Source organism: Ceratotherium simum, chromosome 15 (genome assembly GCF_057802395.1).
Source record: "Ceratotherium simum simum isolate JZ-2026a chromosome 15, ASM5780239v1, whole genome shotgun sequence".
NCBI lineage: Eukaryota > Metazoa > Chordata > Mammalia > Perissodactyla > Rhinocerotidae > Ceratotherium > Ceratotherium simum.
Window position 1 is genome coordinate 24,270,674 of NC_141914.1, and position 20,783 is coordinate 24,291,456.

At 48.8% G+C, this 20,783-nt stretch overlaps 1 protein-coding gene across 1 annotated transcript in view; it reads left to right on the forward strand.

The window, feature by feature from the left end:
- Positions 1–497: 497 nt before the first annotated feature.
- Positions 498–20,783, forward strand: part of PDIA5 (protein disulfide isomerase family A member 5) — an 88,319-nt gene continuing 68,033 nt past the window's right edge. Inside the window, exon 1 of the mRNA XM_004424496.2 lies at positions 498–657. Within this exon, the coding sequence (XP_004424553.1) occupies positions 613–657 (45 nt within the window). The 5' untranslated portion in view covers positions 498–612. The remainder of the gene's footprint in view (positions 658–20,783) is intronic.

Here is a 20,783-nt window from a genome sequence, read left to right on the forward strand (position 1 = left end):
TATATTCCTAGGAGTGGAATTGCTAGATCATACGGTAATCTGTGTTCAGCTTTTTGAGGAACCACCAAACTGTTTTCCAACAGCTCCATAAAGCTTTTCTGAATAAAAAAACAAAAGGTAGGTAGGATGAGGGCTCTTCCCATCCTCCACAAGTAGCACTTCTGCCATTTGCAGGCTGCGGGATATGGGTTAAATTACTTAAGTTCTCTGGGCTGCCTCATTCCCAAAGTGAGGAAAATAAAATTTATCTCTGTGAGCTGAATGAGATCTTGTTCCTAACGCTCCAGGCACAGAGTGAGCCCCCCAAATTAACTGCCTTCCTTTACTTTCTGACCTTGCCATTTCGCACTCCACTTATGCTCCTGCTGGTCTTGGGGCCAAGTCCACACCCACAGGCGCCACAGCTCAGCCTTGCTGCAAACTACAACTCCCAGCAAGCACTTCTCCCCAGCCGCCTCTCCCAGCCTGGTGCGCATGCTTTGGCAGACGTGGCATCGCGAACTCGGAGGCGGGGAGCGGTTGGGAAGTGGCCGTGGCGGTTGGACCCGGCGGAGCTGCGGGCGCGGGAGCCCGAGTGGAGACGGGAGCCGGCCGTGGGCAGCGGTGGCGGGGATGGCGCGGGCCGCGCCGGCGTGGTTGCTGCTGCTGGCGGTCTGGGTGAGGCTGTGGCGCGGGGGTCCGGGCCGGGGCGGGCACGTGCGCCCCTCGTGCGGGTCCGCGCTCCCTGCTCCTGGCCCTCCGCGGACGTGCGGGGAGATGCCTCCCGGCGCTGGGGTGAGGGCGTGCGTACCAGGCAGGCGGGGAGGCAGCGGGGTGGCCCCGGTGCCCTCTCCGCGGAGCGCTCGGGAGCGCAGGGGCCAGAGGGAGCCCGGGGGTGCTGGGCGATCCCGCGCAGGGTGCTTGCGCCGAGGGCACAACTTTGCGGGGGTGCAAGTCAGGGGGCGGCCGCTGGCTAGGGCAGGACACCGGCAGGTTGGGGGGTGCGCCCCGCCCCAGACTCCGGGCCCTGCACCTGTGTGAGTGCGAGGTGGGAAGAGGGTACTTTCCACCTGCACTGCTGGAAACCTTGTTTTAGGGCCGCCTCATTCTTGGTTTTGACCCTGGGCGGCTGGGAAGCTGCCGGTCACCACCTGGGCCCCCGCCCGCGCAAGGCTTGGCTGGCTGGGTGGGGTCGTCGCGAGGAGTTGTGCTCCTACGGCCAACCGAGGCTGGCTCGAGCCTCAGCCACTTTCTGGCTGTGTGACGCGGCGTGTCCTTTAATGTATCTGACTTAGTCTTCTCATCCATGAAGTGGGGACGGTAAAGATACTCCCTCACAATGTTGTCAGGAGGGTCGGATGAGAAATCGGAGGAGGAAGCTCTGTAAACTGCAGAATCATACAAGAGTGGAGGAGCGGGGAGGGTTCTCGGAGAGGAGTTTGCTGCACTTGGGGGGGGGGTCCTCAGAGCATCCCTGGAAGAGGTCGGAATGGGTGTGTCCACAGCGCCCAGGACCCCCGGTTTTGGCCTTGGTGCTGCTGTGGATGTGTGATGGGATATCGTGGCCTGCTTCCACATCTCTCCCATAACTTCTGTTCTCCCTTATTTTAGGACCATCTTGGCTCCTTTTTTCCCCGAAGTTCCAGGGAACTTCTGCTGCTGGCACCTTCTCCAACCCAGATTTTTCAGTTTTTTCTTTTTCTTTTGGGTGTGGCAAGGATGCTGGGCGAGTAGGAGGTGAAAAAGTCAAGTGTGAACTGAGTTGCTTTAAACACTTCCTTCTCCCAATACTCTGCCCTTTTGAGATCACCAGTGAGGAGTGGCCTCGTATTTTCTGGTTGTCTGGAAGTGGGTGGGAAAGGACGCTGCCTGTCTGCCTAGATCTGACCGTTTTCTCTCTGGGAGAGGACTAGGCTGGCGTGGGCAGTGTCACTTCACTTGCATGTGTGCGATGATCTGTTTGTATGTGTTCCCGGAGCCACTTGCCCTGGGCAGGTCTCTGGGCCAGGCAGGACTGCAGGACTGTGGAGGGACTGTCTCCAGCGAGACTCCTATCAGATCTTTGCGCTTGGGCTGTTTTAGGAGGTCTTGCTTTCCTCTTTTCTTCCTTTTCCCCTCCCTTCTGTGAAAATAAAGGGCTTGGGAATTTGACCAGAAAGAAGTTTCATTCAGCAAATATTTATTTATCAACCACATTGTTTGGCGTTGGGTTGGATTTTGGGTGGAGAGCCAAAGACGCAATGTTCCTGCCCTCCAGTATTGCCTTGGGTTGGGTGGGGGAAGTCAGTTCTGTGGGCAAATAAAGTCACAGGTGCGAGTGCTAATACCTGAAGTGCTGGGGGCCTCCACCGAAGGAGAGCTGTATGTTAATTTAGAGGGAGGCCAGCCATGGCTTTCCTGAGGCGGTGGGTTGAGCAATCTGGAGGGAGTGTGGGAGTCAGATAGGCACCTCCACCGGGAGGTGCAGAAGAGTGGGTAGGTTTGCTGAGAGCACTAGAACCTGACAGTTCCTCCTTTCCCCAAGACTAGATTGGCTTAGCAGGTGTGAGGCAGAGGTGCAGAGTCAGTGGCGAGTGGCTGGTGGTCGCCAAGGTGGGCCTCTGTAAATTTAAACTCATGTCCATCTGATAAGGGGTCCCCAGGTGCTGGGAGTGGATTGGGTTTCTTTGTTCACTCAGTATTTACTGAGGACTGATGTGTGCAGAGCACTGGGCTGTGAACCAAGAGATATAAAGAAGTATAGCGCGGTCTACAGAGATTTGTGGACGGGGAGGTACACCCACCACATTTTTTATAATAGCAAAAATATGGAAATGGCTTAATTGCTCAATGATAGCAACATGGTTAAATGACTTCTGGCCCTGTCCATACCGAGGAAAGTGATGTTTATAAAGAATGTTTATATTTACTAGGATGTTATGTTTATTATCAAAATATTTTATGATGCTTATGAAGAATATCTAAGGAACAGTGCTGGAGTGTGATAATCAGGAGAAAAGTAGGGTACAAAACCAAATACCAGGGTGGCTGAAGATAGTGTTTGAGGGATTAGCAGTGCATCAGAATGTTAACTGTAATTGTTCTGGAAGATGGAGTTGTGGGTGACTTTTGCTTGCTTCTTGGCTTATGCTATTTTGTGTTTTCCAAGTTCTCCCTATGAAAATGTCTTAGTTTTTGATCAGAAAAGTTAATACAGGAACTTTTTAAAAAGGTTCCTTTGGGGGCTCTCACCCTTTCACAAGAATCCTGGGGTGGAGAGTCACAGTCAACACTTGGGACAAGCTGGTCCAGCCCTTCCAGGCTGGGGGTCTCTGCCCTCAGGGCCTGTGGCTGGGGAGGCCATGCTGTCCTGTCCCCAGCCCTGCGCTGACTGCCTCTTCCTGCTGTGCAGCTCAGCTCTTCCCTGCAGCTGACCCTTCCCCAGGGCCATTCATGCTGATGGGCGTAGAGTCTACATCCTGTCCTCAGAATGGAGAAATGTCAGCCGGAGTGGCCCGACATCACCCAGCTCAAGTGGGTCCAATGTCAGGCCAAGGACTGGGATGAAGTTTTCACTGGTCCATAGACAAATTGGAAAAATAACAACGGTGAATGGTTTTTTTTCGTGAATCCAAATATTTTCAGTTTAAAAACTTGTCCACTTTTCTGACATGATGTCCATATTGAGGAGGGGGTAGTTTACTGTGTCCTTTTGAAAAAAGAAAATAGTGATAGTATGTTGTGATTTTTTTTTAAAGTATTTTCTTGATAAATATAATGTGTATTATATATTATATTTAAAAATAAGTATATTTAAAAATATATATCCTGCCAATCCATGAGATTCCAGAGTCTGAGGACTACTGATCTAACTCAGCCCTCTTATTTTATAAGAGAAAAGTGAGACTTCGAGAGGGAAGGGACTCACTCACGGCCACCCAGGTTGTAAAGGCAGAGCTGGGGTTAGAGCCAGGCTCCTGACTTATGAATCAGCGTTCTTCCTCCCCATCTCTGTCTTCCCAGCCCTCCGTCTCCCGCCTGCTTCCCTCTTCCTGGGCCACTGCTCAGGCCTCTGCTTGAAGCTGAGAACCTGGTGGGACAGTGGGCGGAGGTGCAGGAAGCAGGAGATGTTGGTGCCAGGTCTCTCCTGCAGAGCTTTTTAATGTACACCTTTTTAGGTTCTATACCGTTATATATTTAATAGGCTTTTGTGGGCTGGCCTGGGGACCTAATTGCCATTTATTATGCTGTTTGGAACCTGGAGTGCACTTTTCCCACAGAAATAAATACATTAGAGAGGAAGTTTTCAAACAGCACTGGCAAGTAAGTTGGAGGGATGGCCGAGTGCCGTATGAGTGGCTCACAGTGAGTGCTGCGGATTTGGGCAAGGGGCAGGCTGTGGGGCTCCGAGTGACTAGAGAAAGGCCCCCAGCTCAGGCCTCACAAGGCGGGCAGACTGCGAGCTCGGGGGGGGGGGGGGGATCCTCCCTGTTCTGTCCCTGGCACCAAGCCCAGGGCCTGCATGCGGTTGTCCCCAGTCCATGTTTGGTTGAAGGAATTAGTGTTGCAGGCAGAGAAAGGAAACCTCCCAAGACAGAAACAGGGAAATGAGGAGTGATGGGCCAGGCTGGGTGGAAGGAAGGATTTGAGTCTGCGATGGTGAAGAAGATGGGAAAAGTGGATTGTAAAGAACCATAAGTGCCTGGTAAAGCTTTTGGGGCTTGATTCTGTAGGTAATGGAAAGACGTGATGAAAGCTGCGCTTCTAATAACAAGACCAGTCAGGCCACAGTGTAGGGTTGGGTTGGAGTGGGAGAGACTGGATTAATTTTCCCAGAACAACACTGTCTTCCTCATTTTCTTCTCTGTTATCTACAAGATAAAGCCAAGTGTGATGGAGTGGAAAGAACATGGGCTTTTAGCCAGCTGGACACTCGGGAGCCGTGTGGCCTTGGCCCTGCCTCAGTTTTCTTGTTTGTCACTGTGTTAATAATATCCATCTTGCAGGATTGAAAGGATCAGCAACAATACGGGAAGCACGTATCACAGTGCTTGGCACAGGAGAGTGCCCAGTAAATGGGAGCCACAGCAGCCGCCTCAGGTTGTTGAAGAAGAGGTTCCGGGGAAGCCGGTTAGGAGGAGGCAGTGGAGAGTGAAGGGCCAGAGTGGGTGTGAGTGGAGGCTGTGAGACATGGATGGGGGGGGGGGGTCCTCTGCCGCCGGGATTCTCCTCATCCCACTTCCTTGGAGCTGGGCTCTTGGGTTACTCCTTGCCCCTCCCCACTGGGCCCCTGTGGAGCCTGGGGTGGGGGTGCAGAAGGGCTGAGAATTTTAGTGTTCTGTGTTTCTCACCCCTTTCTTCTGAAAGTGGATCCTCTCTTGAGAACACCAACCACACTGCCTCCCTGGAGGGTTCGCCCCAGCTTTGTGGTTTTGTTCTGTGGGCCTCTTGTGTCTCTCTTGGTGGCTGTGGCAGGTTTTGGAAGCCGTCTAAGTGACAATGGGCCAGAGAGTGATGCGTGGGGTGTAAGGAGAGCCTGGATTCTCTTACATTACCTGACCTCCGTGGTTTATTTGCCCCCACCCCCCCTTCTCCCTCCTTCCTTTTTTTCACACCTGGCGTCTTCCGCCTCAGTGGGAGAGGGGGGAGCAGTAATGCTCACCATTGCTGGGGTGGTCTGTTCCTCTTGCCTGGGCCTCCTGCAGCACTGGCTGGAGCCTCTGGCTACCCGTTTGACCTGTCGATGAGAGTTATAAAACACTTGGTACCTTTGCAGAGGGCTTTAGAGTTTGCAAGGCATTTCCACATATTTCAGGTCTGTGTAGTTTTTAGTCCCATGTTAACTGGGTGAGGTAGGCTGATTAAGTATGTTCTGCCAAGAAAGGGGTGAGTGGGTGGACGGAGAGGTGGGAAGAGATACCATTAGATGAGTGGGGGCATGGCCTGGAAGGTGAGGGGATAGACACAGTTGGGACACACATAATAGTTCTCACTGGTTCACCTGAATGTTTAAGCTGCCATGTTGGCTGGTGCTATTTTCTGAAATACCAACACCAGCCATTTTCCTGGGGTGTCCATGAAACTTGCCCTTTAGCTCCCTGATGGCCTGAGGAGGGGAGGAGGGGCAGCCAGTTGGGCACTCATTGACCATCCTTCCCCCCTTTCTCATCACCCTCCCTGCGTAGCTCTAGTTTGCTGTCCCTCTGACCACCCTATGTCCAACAGCGCCTCTTCCCACACACCAGCTTATGACCACTTCCGAGTAATGAGCTTTGCAATCATGTGGTGGGGGGTTACACACTCAGATCGAGTGTGGGGTTAGAATAGCCTTTTTGCGTCTTTTTATTCCCCAGGGTCATCCTGAGCCCCATTTGGATGTGTGCTCTCTGTTCCCAGCTGGCCTGATGGTGAGCCTGTGCTTGGCTTCAGTGTCCATCTCATTACCCTGGCTGGGCCAGGGTGGAGTGTTCATCCCCCCCAAAGAATCCTACCATTCCTCCAACCCCTTGGCACGAGCAGATCCTTTAATCCTTGCCTTGGAAGGTATTAATGGAGACCCAGGTCAAGAGCCCTAAGCTGGGGCTTGAGCATAAAGATGATCTAGCATCCCAGCCGAGAGGCAGGCTTGTCCGGAAAGCTCTTTGTTGGGCCAAGTAAGGCAGGCTCCCAAGGAACCAGCAGGCTTACTATTGTCAGGGGGTCTGACCTTGCTGGGTCCTGAGCAGAATGTTGGACATGCCCCTTACATCAAAGGAACAGGGACCAGCATCTGCATGCTACATGTGCCACAGATGTTCATTCATTCCACAGATCTTTACCAGGTATTTCTTGAGAGTCTTTTAGGAGCCGGATATACCATGCTAAGGCATTGGGGACATAATGATAAATAAGATGGACTCCATTCCTTCCCCCCATTGCCCAGTGGGAGAGCCACTAATTTATTATTTAATTCGGGTAGTAAGTGCTGGAAAGAGGAAGTATAGGTGGTAAGAGAATGTCTAGCAAGGGTCCCTAACCTAATGTGGGGAAGGCTTCTCTGAGGACTCAACGGACCCTTTCTTAGAATAATGTTTTCAAATGTATAAAACAGAATGCATAGGATTACAAAGGAAACCAGAGATACTGAAACACAGTTATAAATATTATAACAAATATGTGATAAAATAATATTTACATTTCTTTATTAATGCGTCCTCTAAGAAGACCTAGTGGCAGGTTTGATATTTTCTGTAATTTCAAGTAGTGATGAACATAAACAGTGTTTCAAGACATCTGCACCAATTGTGATGTGATGAAAAAATATGATTTCTGGGGGACAAGTGGCAAAAAAAAAGTGTGATTTCTGTTGGTGGCAAAGTCGCAGACATTGCCAGTGCTGCTGTCATTTGTTGTTTACATTCATAATAAAGGGAAGCCTTAATTTCAGTTAGAGATTAGTGGAGATAAAGATATAGTTTTTCCCCATCCAAATTCTTAGACCTCAGTGTAAAGGAAAATTATCCAAAAACTTGGAAATAAAAGATGGTTTAGTGACTTTTTAGTGTCATACCAGAGCATCCTCTAAGAAACCCGCCTGAGGGCCATCTGGTGCTCTAAGGATGTAACCTAGTTGTTGTTTAGGACCCGCCCTCTGTCAAGTCAGATAAGATGCAAATGGTTTCTGTTTGGTAGAGAAGAGAGACCCAAGGGTATTGCCCTGCAGGATATTAACCAGTGTGATATCTAATTTAGCAATCTTAAATCAGGATTCTTTTTTTTCATCAGCCATATGCATATTAGTTTGTTACAACTTCTTTTTTTAACTGTTTTTTCTTATATCCTCTCTCTCTTTTTTTTTTTTTTTGTGAGGAAGATCAGCCCTGAGCTAACGTCCGTGCTAATCCTCCTCTTTTTGCTGAGGAAGACCAGCTCTGAGCTAACATCTATTGCCAATCCTCCTCCTTTTTTTCCCCCAAAGCCCCAGTAGATAGTTGTATGTCATAGTTGCACGTCCTTCTAGTTGCTGTACGTGGGACGCGGCCTCAGCATGGCCAGAGAAGCGGTGCGTCGGTGCGTGCCTGGGATCCAAACCTGGGCCGCCAGTAGCGGAGCGCGCACACTTAACCGCTAAGCCACGGGGCCGGCCCTCTATATCCTCTTTTGATGTCACTTTGTCATTTCAATGGGTCCCTTATTAATGAGTTCAGTAACACTTTGAAATATGCTCAATATCAATTTGTATGAGAATTAGGTTTTTAACATTTGAGAGTTATACTTGACCCCAGTTTTAAGAACTGTTGAGTGAGCAGAATGTGAGGGTGTGGCATTGAGAAGGGAGGTCTGGGCTGGAGATGATAATTTAGGGGTGCTGCTCAGGAAAGGGTGAGACCCCGGGAGGGAGTGTAGAGCAGGAAGAGAAGGTGGACCCAGTGAGCCCTGAGGAACTTCAGCATTTAAAGGATGGGGGGAGGAGGGTTTACAAAGAGTATAGGAAGGTAGCAGGAGAGTTAGAAGGGAGACCAAGAGTGTTCCGCCAGGAGGTCGAGCAAAATAAGAACTGGAGGTGCCTGTCGGGTTATCCATGTGGGAGTCATTGTTGAACCCCCACCGAGAGCCTCTTTGGTGGTGGTGGGGGCAGGTGTGAACGGGCTGAGGAATGGAGATGGAAAATTCTGGCTGTGAAGGAGAGGGGAGTGACGTGGGGTCCAGAGAGAAGGTTTTTAAAAGATGGGTCAGTGGCAGAGGTTTTCCACCCCGCCTGTGGATCCAAATCACCTTAAGGAGGTATGTGTAAAAATGGATTCCTGGGCTCCCCAGATCTGTAAGATGGTTTTCTTCAAGGGTAAGGCCCAGGAATCTGTATTTCTAAAAAAGCCCATACTTAGAATTGTTGTGTAGCTACAAACCAGACATATTTACAAGTTAACAACATTAATTTTGTGTAATGGATAGTGTTTTGCCAGCCGAGGTTGCTGCTCTGAGCTGAGTGGTTTGGCGCAAGTTCTGCCCACGTCCTGAGCCACGTACACCAGTGACACTGTGAGGCGTCACTTGGCTCAAGCATGTGCTGGTTTTGCTTTTCTCTGAAGGCATGTGGGGAATTGCAGGCAAGCAGGTTAGCAGAGGAAAGATGGGTCAGGTCGTCACTGCGGCTCTTTTCAGCTGGTCAGTTGCTTGTCTCTCAGCTCTTGTTCTGGGTGGGGCTCTAGGGAGTGAAGAGAGCTTGAGGGAGCCCAGTGGGGGGTATTCATTGACGGGCAAAGAGAAGAGCATGAATCTGTGCTCAGGAGACCCCGATCTGAATCCTGGCTCTGCCATTTTAGACTTCCCCTGAGGCAAGTCCCTTAACTTATTTGACCCTCAGTTTTCACATCTCTAAAGTGGGGATAGTACCACCTCTTACACAGATTGTTTATAGCAGTTTTTCAAACATTTTTATCGCAGCTCCTGCAAGAACAATTATGCTTTTTACCTTATAACCAAGTACATATGTCCATAAATATAACAGATAGAAAAGTTTCATGGAATACACAGTCTTGCTACCTGTGGTGCACACTGATGTTTTCTATTTAAAATCATTTAAAAAAATGCTGGTGGAAACCCACTGAACTGAGTTGATGACTCAGATCTTGGGTTGAGGCCTGAGGGGTGGAAAACAATGGTTTAGGCTCTCAACTTGGAGGACTGAATGAGATAATGCGTGTAAAAGCATGGATGTACACCATGGGCCATGAGCACTTGAATTGTTATTTTCTTATCAATTAACGGAGCTTTGAGGCAGACTTGGATTTCCGGAGTGGGAATTCACCTGCTCTGCCTCCCTCCCTGCTGCCTAATTCCCTGTCTCTCTATGAGCTCTTCCTCGTTAGGAGGCCCGGCACACCAGGCTGGCAGCGGCCCAACGCCCTCTTGGCTCTGGAAGAGGTTTTCCAAAACATTAAAGGCTTCAGGGACTTAAGTCCTGGTTAAATGCACCGCAGTTGCAGTTTCAGGATAAGGAAGCCAGTTTTTATAAGCCGTCGGATCAGTTGTCCTGCCCTGAATTACTCCTTGTTGACAGCCACATTTGTGCTGTGGGGAATGTAGGGGGAAGAACGTAGTGTTGAGCGCATGTATGAGGTGTAGTCTTTAAAGGGAGCAGAGTACAGGAGATGCAGCTGGCTCTGCATGTGTAGGAGCGAGTGGTGAGCTGCGGCTCCAGGAGTCGGGCGTCTGTGCTCCAGCTCAGGCACTGGCATTCTCAGACTTGGCGCTGAGTCATGGCTTCCTTGCCTCGTTGCTGTGTGAGGTTGAGCAAGTTTCTTCACTCCTCTTAGTCTCAGTTTCCTTATCTATAAAATGGATATGATAAAAGTATTGACTTAATTCACTTCCCAAGATAATTAGATAATCACGTGAACTGCCTGGCTGCTCCTGGTTACACGGTAGGCGCTCTGTGCTTTCTGCTGTTACCATTATCAGGGCTCATCCCTAGGCCCTGGATGTTGGAACTGAAGAAGCCTCTCTTGGGTTCTGTTCCTTGCCAAGTGCTTTCCCATTTCTCTCTCTTCCTTAATGAACACATTTCGGTCCTCAGCTGTGGTAGTCAGGGGTCCACATCCCAGGGCCAGGCCGTGTCTCTGTCTCTGTCTCTGTCTCTCTCTCACGCACACACACAAACACTGGCCTTTCAGGGACTCACGTGCTCATTTTTATCTCAAAGGCTGCTGGGGCGACATTTGAACATTGGGAAGTATCAGTAGTTTGAGGTTAGTCCTTCACTCCTGTGAAGAGTGGTGTTTAGCCATGGCAGTTGGTGACAGATGCTTAAAATTTGCCGTTTTAAGGGGCTTAATTTACCCATATTTTCAAATTAATGCTCTTTTTTCTCTCTCCCTCTCATCAAAGCCATTCTAGGTCTGTGTTGCATGCAGAGTACTCTGCAGATTCCATGTAATAGTTCTTATAAAAAACCACACCGTGTCGGGTGAGCAGAGGAGCAGTCAGTCAGCTGGGAGTGACGTCACGAAGGGCAGATGGGCACTACGAACTCTGACGTGGGAAAGTGCCAGCGAGCGCCGGCCGGTGGCGGAGGGTCTCGGGAGGCCTGTGGAAGAGGTGGGGGCAGTATTTGGGTGTGTTCTGGGCATCTCTTTTTTTCTGTCTTTTTTTAGGTAAGTTTTTTTCCTAACTCTAATTCTGAAATAATTTCGGATTTACGGAAGAGTTGCGAGAAGAATACAAAGGATTCCCGTCTGCTCTTTACCCAGATGCCACACATTAGCGTTAGCACATTTGTTTTATCGTACTTTCCCTCTACATATATCAGGTTTACAGATGTAATGCTCCTTTGCCCCCTAAATATTTCAGTATTTCCTAAAAGGCAAAGACATTCTCTTACCTAACCGCAGTACAAAGATCAAAATCAGGAGTGTAGCATTTGGCTCAGTATCTACTCCAGAATTACACATTGAATTTAATTGTCATCTCTCTTTAGTCTCAAGTTTTGCAGTCTTTATCTTTTGTGACCTTGACATTGTTGAAGAATGGCCCTCAATTGGATTTTTGATGTTTCCCTTCAGTGCGTTATATGAGGAGGTGTATGATGTCGATTTGACCCATTACTGGTGGTGTTAACGTTGGTCCCTGAGTTAAGGGGGGTTTCTGCCAGGCTTCTCCACTGTGAAGTTATGTTTTCTCGTGGGGAGGTACGTTGACGTTGTTAATGATTTCCATGATGGTGGCAATTTTTTTTCCTTTCAATGTTTAAATTGGACATGCCTATTATGGTGAGTTAGAAAAACAGAAAAGGGGAAGAATAAAATCTGTCCAAGGAAAAGCCTTACTCTGGTGCATTTTTTCTTCCGGTCTTTTTCAGAGCATAATTTTGTGTATAGTTATAATCATACCATGTACATTTTGAGTTCTATATATATATATATTTTTTTTTTCTTTTGCTGAGGAAGATTGTCCCCAAGGCAACATCCATGCCCGTCCTCCTCTACCTTACATGCAGGATGCCACCACAGGAAAGCCTGATGAGTGGTATGCAAGTCTGTGCCCGGGATCCAAACCCGTGAACCCATGAACCCCAGGCCACCGAAGCGGAGTGTGTGAACCCAACCACTATACCACCAGGCTGGCCCCTGAATTCTATTTTTTAAAACTTAACATTAAAACAAATATGTTTTCATTGTACAGTCTTTGAAAACATCATTTAAATAGCTGTGTTATTCTGTCGAGCGGTGTACTCTAAGTAACCATTCCTCCGCTGTTGGATGTTTAGGTTGTTTACAATTTTTGACTTGTATGAGTAGGACTCTATGAGTCATATCTATGTCAGAACTTCTGCTAATTTCCTCAGGAAATTCCCAAAAGTGGAATTACCATGTCATGGAGCATAAATACTTTTAAGATACTTGATAACTTGTGCCAAGTAGCTTTCCACAAGAATTGTACTAGTTTAGGCTTTTGCCAGCACTGTATGACAGTTGGATGCCATATTTTAAGACATTTACTAATGGTGTTTTTCAACTTTTTTTTAAAACTGTGGCTTACCAGTCAAGATTTGTGTTGGGGTTAATATCTAGTATTTTGAATTAATGAAAGCATAGGTCTTTATTTCCGAAAATAAATTATAATATAAGATAGCACATTACTCTTTTCGGGCTCGGGCAGTCTGCTCCCAGCATGGTGACAGCTCTGAGAATCATGAGCATGGCTGTGACTAAGGCAGATCATTCAGGACGATGAGGGACTTGAGGGCACATGTGAGGAATTGGGGTATTCCCCCTAGGGAATGTGTTTGCCATCCTCAGAGCAGGACAGGCTGACAGAATGGTGTGGGAGGGGGAGGAGTTTGGACTTCTTAGTGACTGGAGCTATCCAGGATGAAATGGTAGGGGGAGGACATGGACTTCTGTGTATTAACATATTTAGTTCCCACAGTGTTCTGGGCCCCACTGAGTTGAGCAGCCTCAGAAGATTTTGAGTCCTTGGCTCTGGAGAGCTACCTGGAAGCTGGAGATGGCATGTGAGGGATGTTGAGAGGAGTCCTGTGTTAAGGAACCCAACCAGCACAGCTCAAGCCTGTCAATTGCAAGGGATGTCCTGGCCTTTTGGTCTCCTGCCGTGTCCCCTTACTAGTAAAGGGCTGAGGTTGTAGGGAAACTGGAGAGTTAGGAGCAAATTTTCCTTTCATCTGTGAGTAGCTGTCACCAGGTGACCAAGATACCTGATAAGAACAGGCGCAGTGAGACTTGGGTAATTAGGAGGGACACAGTAAATCAAACTCTTTTTTTTTTTTTTTTTTTTTTAAAGATTTTATTTATTCAGTTTTTTCCCCCCAAAGCCCCAGTAGATAGTTGTACGTCATAGGTTCACATCCTTCTAGTTGCTGTACGTGGGACTCGGCCTCGCGTTGGACGGCGAAGTGGTGCCTCGCGGCGCTCCCGGGATCCGAACCCGGGCCGCCAGCATCAGAGCGCGCGCACTTAACCGCTAAGCCACGGGGCCGGCCAGTAAATCAAACTCTTGATAGTCTCTCTTTCTCCTTCCTTATAACAGTTTTTCAAAAGTATAATGCATGATTTGATGCCTTAGATACTTTGAAATATCCCAACTGGAGGAGATATTAATATTTCTTTCTAGTTAAAGCTTTTGTTCCAGTAGGTACTCAACGTCTATTTGTATGTGTGCCGGAAAACCAAGAATGATAGTACCTTAAGAGGATTGTTTATTTCACTCATGTAGAAGCCTGGAAAGGGGCGTTCCAGGGCCAGTATAAGCCTCTGTGGTGTCAGGGATTCAGGTACCTTCTGTCTTGGACATCTTTAGCAAGTCCTTCATCCTCATGGTTTCACGATGGCTGCTTGAGTTCCAGCCATCTTGTCCAATTTCCAGCTGACAGGAAGGAGGAGGGGACTAAGAAGACTCATAACAGATGTCTACTAGGGACAGTTCCCACAAGTTGCCACAGAGCACTTCTGCTTACGTTCCAGGGGCTGGAATTTAGTCACATAGCCACACTTGCTGCAATGGAGACTGAGAGGTGTAGCTTAATGTGGGTGGCCATGTGCCCAGAGAAACTCAGAGGTTTCTAAACAAGGTCGGATTACCTCACAGCACTTCTCTGGTAGTGGTTGTGAGAATAGATTTGCCAAATGTCACAAGTGGAAGGACTTTGGAAATCACTTTCAGCCCCTTCATTCTACAGAGGAAAAAGCTAAGGCTTAGAGAAGGAGAGAGGACTTATCCAAGGTGACACAGCCAGTAAATATCAAAGCCAGCACAAAATTTGGGTTTCTGATTCTTTCCACCAAACCTCCAGCTCTAAATTCTCACCCAGCTCAAGTTCTCTGACCCTGGGTTCAGGTCTTCTGTTTATAACAGTTTTCCTGGATCCCTTTACCACCAGCTTCTTAAAAGTCTAGACTTTTAGATTCTGACATTTCAAAACTATTTTGAGCAAAAGGTGGGTTACACTAAATTAAACCCGTTTCTTCACAGCTCCCAATGTAAGAAGGGTATCTTTTTTCAGGTGAGAGAGCAAAAAAAGTCAAGTCCCACTTCCACCTTTTTTCCTAAACGTTAAACTTCTGTCCTCCAGTCTTCCTCCTTTAGCAAGCAGCTTTGACATAATTGAATACCACTGGCTTCATGATTTGCATTGAATAGTGAATCTATAGTGAATCAGCAGGCAGCTTCCCGGCTGTAGAGAACGGGAGGGTGCTGGCAGCGCCCCAGAGATGTGGAGCTTTTTAAAGCTGAGGGTATAATGTGGTGAGGACTGTTCTCCCCATTATTTTCCAGAATTGTACAACTCTTTATCTCGTTAGTCTGGTGGTGATGGTGAGTGAGGTTACGTGAAGAGAGAGGAGCTTGTGTGTGCCTTCTGTTAGAGCGAGAGCCAGGTGGAAAGGGCCGCAGACTCTGGACACAACCCCTGATTCACAACACCTCTGGGCTGATTGCCCTGGGCCCTGAGACAACAGAGTGCTCTGGGCTTGCAGAAACCCAAGGGCTGTAAATCCCTGCTGGGACCCTCCTTGCTATGGGATTTGGGCTTTCTCTGGCTGCTTTGATGGGCCCTGCTTGGGAAGGAGGTGCTCTTTTTCTGCTTGGGTCGCTCCAAGACCAGGGAGCTTGTAGAGTTGAGAGAAGCAGACCACCTCTGGTCAGGAGCTGGGAGACCCGAGCTCTAGTCCCAGCTCTGCTGCTTACCTACTGTGTGACCCTGGTAAGTGGTTTCACCTCTCTGAGCCTCAGTTTCCTCATCTGTGGGATGAGGCTAGTACCTGCTCTTCGGGTGATTGTGAGGGGCAAATGGGCATGAAGCCTGGAAGGAGGTTGGCATGTGCTGCATGGCCTTTTGGTCTGGGTTGCTGCGCAGATGGGGGATTAGTCCAGTTTTATATAATCCTGAATGTGTGTACGTGCACGCTCCTTCCTGCCTGGACCTGCTGTTTTGCCTGATTGCAAGCAGGGCCCTGGAGAGGAAGGGGTGGTGCCTGTTTTACTGTTGTCCTTGCCCTATCTGTGATTTGCCTTACTAATAGTACTAATAAAGGTGATTACGATCATTATGTACTTCTGTATGCCGCATTCTGTGAGGTTCTATGTATACTTTTTTCCCCTCATTTAATCCTCAGCCATCCCCACAAGGCAGGTATGGGTATTGTCCTCTCCACTTTACGGGTGGGGAAATGACACTGAGATCATCTCACTGTAGCTGATGGTGCCTAGGTTCGGCCCCAGGCCTGTCTGACTGCAGAAGCAGTGTTCTTCCCATGGTGTCTGGAGGGTGGGAATCCCACAAAGGGAGAAGATGCCAGTGGGCTTCTAGGCTGGCCCTGATATGGGCAGGCACCTGTTAGGAGAACACTGCAGGGAGTCTGGAAGATGATGAGAGAGCCAGCCCCGTCTCCTCCGGCGCATTGCCTCCAGCCGGGATAGAGGTGGGTGAGGACTTCTGTGCTAGGCCCCCTGGGTGCTCCTGGTCTCTGAAGAGGGCCAGTACTCTGAGGCAGAAGGGGCCTGGTGGGGGGGCTGCTACTCTGTTTGTTGGAGGGGCCTGGTGTTCTGAGAGGGGGTGCTCACTGATGGGTTGGGGGCTGATGGGGGTATGGGGGCGCTGGCTCTCTGATGCAAGCGGGACCTGGCTTTGGGGGCCTGTTGTCCCCAGCAATGGGAAGAGGGGAAGCTGTCTGTCCCAGCAGTGTTCTGCGCTGCACTGGGGAATGTTTTACGGGTGTCAGCCGAGCCATGGAGCAGCTCAGCCATGATGCAGATACTGTTAAAGCTGAGAGTGGGTGAACAGAAAGAAAGCAATTACTGGAGAAGGTCAGAAGGAGTTTGCGTGGTGAACAAAGGATTTTTTTCTCTCCTTTACCTCCAAAGCTAGTGACTTAGAATGTAAAGAGCCTGCCAAGTCCAGGAACAGTTCCTTGGCTGGCTCGGAAGGTGGCTGACTTCGGAAGCTTCTCTGAACTTCTCAAACACTGCCCCCGCCCCGGGCTTGACAAAGCAGAGAGAGTTTGTGCATCATTAACGTTGTTATTGTTGCTGTAGTTATTGTTATCAAGGTTTGTGGGTTGTGACTTATGAAGTCTGCAGGAAGGCGCCTGGTAAGGCGATTCCAGGCTAACTGGAGCTGCATCTTAAGGAAAGGAAGGAGCGTGCACACTGGAAAGGTTGAAATAGACTGAAGTGGAGGAGAAAGGAGAATGTTAAGTGGCTGGAGGACGGTCCCCTTGGGCTTAGGTGAGGGAGGGAAGGGCTGCCCCGCTCCCCGCTCTCAGAGATGCTAAGCCTGCCATCTTAACTCTTTGTACGCCACGTCCCCTGGTTCCCTCCGGATCTGGCTGTCCCGACTGTTTTTCCTCTCTCACTCCCAAATCTCCAAATCCTGCCTCTCCAGGCAAATCCTGCCTCTCCTGTGCCCACAGATGTGCGTGGTGGAGACAGCCCATCCTTCTCCTGACCCTGCTGGGCTGCCCGTGCTCCTTCCCCTTGTTGCCCCAGCTCCTGTGCTGGGTGTGCTTTCTCAGCAGTCTGGTGTCCGTCCGACCCCCTCCCCCCATGCTACTAAATTCTCTCAGAGTGTCCCCAGGGACTTTGGCCTGTGGATCAATCACTGGCTTTTCTGTGTGTCTGCTCCCTGGTCTGTGTTGACGCAGCACTTCCCACCTTCTTCCTGCCCTTCCTTCTCCCCTCAGCTGAGGTGTTCCCTTGTCTTCTCCCTCTCATCCCCGACCCCTCTTGACCCCTCGAGGTCTGCTCTCCACTCTCCAGCGTGGAGGACGCCTGTGTTGGGATGTCTTATTGTCCACCTGTCCAGCCTGAGCTTATCACCTCCTCAACATGAGACAAAGGCCTCTTCTGCTGCTGCTTCTCAGTCCTTCCATTTTCAGCTATTGTTCCGTGCTCTAGCCCAGAATCCTTGGAGTCATTGTAGCCTCTTCTCTCTTCCTTCTTTGCTTACATGTGAATAGTCCTTGAATTCTGCTGTTGTTCCCTGAGGCTCTTGGATTGACCCCTTTCTTTCTACATGGGCAGCCACCTAGCTGGTCCCTCTATCTGAGGTCTGCCCAGTCTGAGGTCACGGCCAGGTGAGGCCCTTGAGCCAGTCTTTCAAGACCCCCGGCTTGGCCCCACCCACCACACTCAAACCCAGACCTGCGCTGTGGTCTGTCTGGTTTCTGTCAGTGGTCCCTTCCAGGTCTCCCTCCAGCTGCCATGGACTCAGCTTGTGACGCTCCCAGTGGGTGACCTCTGCGGAGGTCAGGAGTGTGGTAACAAGTGTGATTTGTCATGTTTATTGTGCTGCACAAACATTTCTTGAGGGCTTTCAAGGGCCCAGGCGCTGTGCTGGGCCCTGCCCTCAGGAGCTCTTAGTCTGGGGGTGGGGTAGGGATGGGGGAGGCTGGAAGGAGACGCCTCCATAAAGAGTCTAAACCGGGCTGGCCATGGCAGTGCCCAGTTTAAGCCCCAGTGCCATGCCGGGGGATGGTGTTCAAGCAAAGGCCGTTTGCTCAGTGTAGTCCTGGGTGAGCTCAGTTCTCTGCTGTGTGAGGGTAAACCCTGGGTCAGAGGATTTGGCAGCTGGCTGGAAAGTGGTTTGTTTACTCTGAGGTTGACCATTGGGTGGATGATCTGAGGGATTCACTGGGTTTTATAGGAAGGAAGCAGCGGGTATGCCATGAGACTTGGTTCTTGTGCTTTCTGCTGTTGCTGTGGCCCACCCTCCCTCCCTTCCCCTCTCCTTCTCCTCTCCTTCTCCCAGTTCCAGAAGCACAGGTGCCTGCCATTCTCAGGGCTGGTCCACAGGTCAGAGTACTGAGGCCCTGGACAAGGGCAGTTGTTTTTCTTGACTGGCCAGATTATTTGAGGATTAAAAACAGCAGCGTCAATGTGTTTTTCCAACAGGTTCTTTTCTTTTTTTCCTGTAATCGTGTGCATTGAGCTATGGACTTTTTAGTCTGAAGTCCATTAGCTCCCTGGGAGCCGTAGAATAACATGTAATAATAAAGTGGAATGAACTTTTTGGTGAGCTCTCGAGGTGGGCTGCATTAGGGCAAGTGAGCCCTCAGGCAGTGTGTGCAGCTCTGGCAGGGCAGAATGAGGGAGAAATTATTCCTCCACTCCTCCTCCTGCTCTCCCTGATTTTACCCTGGGAAGAAGGAACCTTTGAATTCCAATGGCAGATTATATTTAGGAACGCTAGAAGATGGCCACATTTCTGTCTTCTGCTCTGCTGTGACAGGAATTTGTATTATATATTGTGGTATGTGAGACTGTTGGTGTGCTTTATGATTTGTAAAGCATGTTGGGTAAGTTGTCCCGTTTCATCCTCACAGCAGTTCCACGAGGGAGGCATCAGTATCTCCGTGTAGTGTTTGAGGCACTAAGCCTGTGGAAGGTTGAGTGATGTTGCCTAGGCATCTTAGCTGTTGAGTGTTAGAGCTCAGACAACTCAAGAGTTCTGGCTGCACGGAGGCAGTGGGCTGAGAGGGCATGGGGTCAAAAAGAGAGACTGGGGTTCAGGACCCGGCCCTGCTACTTATTAGCCATGTGACTTTGGTCAGATTATTTAACTGATCAATATGAGCAAGCATATTAGGTAATCTACAGTTGCCTCTTGTTATTTACCGCATTCCTCCATAACCCTCTGTCTTTGCTCCATTGGGCTGGTTGCTCTGTAGGCTGCAGAACAGTTGTCCTGGACTTCTCTTCACCATCAACATGAGAATTCTTGCCATTCTCCTCTGCTGGGTCCTTTGTTTCCTAGGTTCCATGTCTTTCTCATTTTTTATTTACTTCTTGTTTTGGTAGAGCATGAGTTCACTAGCTTCCTGAGAAAGGGTGTGTTGGAGGTAAATTTTTCACATCCGAGATCTTAAGTCTGAACAAATCTGTATTCACAATTGACAGATAGTTTGGCTGGTTACAGAATTCCAATTGGAAATCATGTTGCTTGAGAATTGTGAAGGCAATGCTTCATTGTCTCTGGTGTGCCGATGAGCAGTCTTATACCAATTCTGAGTCCTGATCTTTTGTATGTGGTGGTTTTTTCCTTTGAAACTTTCAGAATCTCCTCTTTGTCAGCAGTGTTCTGAAAGTTTTCAGTGATATACTTTGGTGATAATCTTTTTTTTTTTTTTTTTTGTGAGGAGGACTAGCCCTGAGCTAACATCCGATGCCAATCCTCCCCTTTTTTCTTGAGGAAGAGTGGCCCTGAGCAAACATCTGTGCCCATCTTCCTCTACTTTATATGGGACGCCACTACAGCATGGCTTACCAAGCCGTGCATCAGTGCGCACCCGGGATCCGAACCTGCAAACCCCGGGCCACCGAAGCGGAGCACGTGCACTTAACCGCTTGCACCACTGGGCTGGCCCCAAGAATCTTTTTTTATTCTTGATGCTGGGCCCTCTCAACTGGAAACTCACATCCTTCGATTCTGGGATATTTTCTTGAAATATTTCTTTGATAACTTCTTTTCCTCTGTTTTCTTCTTTTTCTGGAGTTCCTTTAATTTGGCTCTTGCACTTAATGGATCCATCTTCTTATTTTCTTATCTTTTTCTCCTGTTTTTTATTTCTTGATCTTTTTGTTTTATTTTCTGGGAGTTTTTTTCAATTCGACTTTCAACTCTATTGAAATTTTTTATTTCTGTGAGAGTTTTACTTTCCAAGAGTTTTTCCTTATTCTCTTTGACTATTCCTTTTTCATAGCATTCCATTCTTGTTTTGTAGATGCATCATTTTATTTCTCTGAGAATAATAATTATAGTTTTATTGTTCTGTTCTTTTTCTTCTGTTTCATCTTTCCATTGGTTTGTTTTCGTGTCTGTCTTTTGTGTGGAGGGCTTTCCTTGAATATCTAGTAGACCTTGGTTGTCTGTCTGTATTGGAGAGCTAGGTGCTTGCACATGGATGGGAGACTGAGTGTGAGGAGGGGTGGAGGGCACACGCTAACTTAGAGGGCCTCACAGTGGCTATTTGAGTGGGAACTCTGCCATTTTATTGGAGGATCTCCATATCACTGTCTTTAGGTTGTTTTTCTTGTGCTTCTCAGTTTCCCCAGAGAAAAGTTCTCTAATCTCCTGCCTAAGGGAGTAAGACTGGTAGCATTCTAGAAAAGGGAAGAGAGATGTTGGGGGGGCCTGAGGGGATGGGTGATCTCAAGGTTCAGTTTGTAGACTTTTCCTTAATGCCCTTGTTTTCTCTTAGGGTCATACTTCCCCCCTCTGCCTGGTGTCTTCCAGCAAAGGTTTTCTTATTCAGTCTCTGTATAGTAACCCCTGTGTTTTCTGCAGCTGGCAGGGGTGCTGTTGGGCAGCTGTGTGGGCTGGGTGAGGGGGTCTG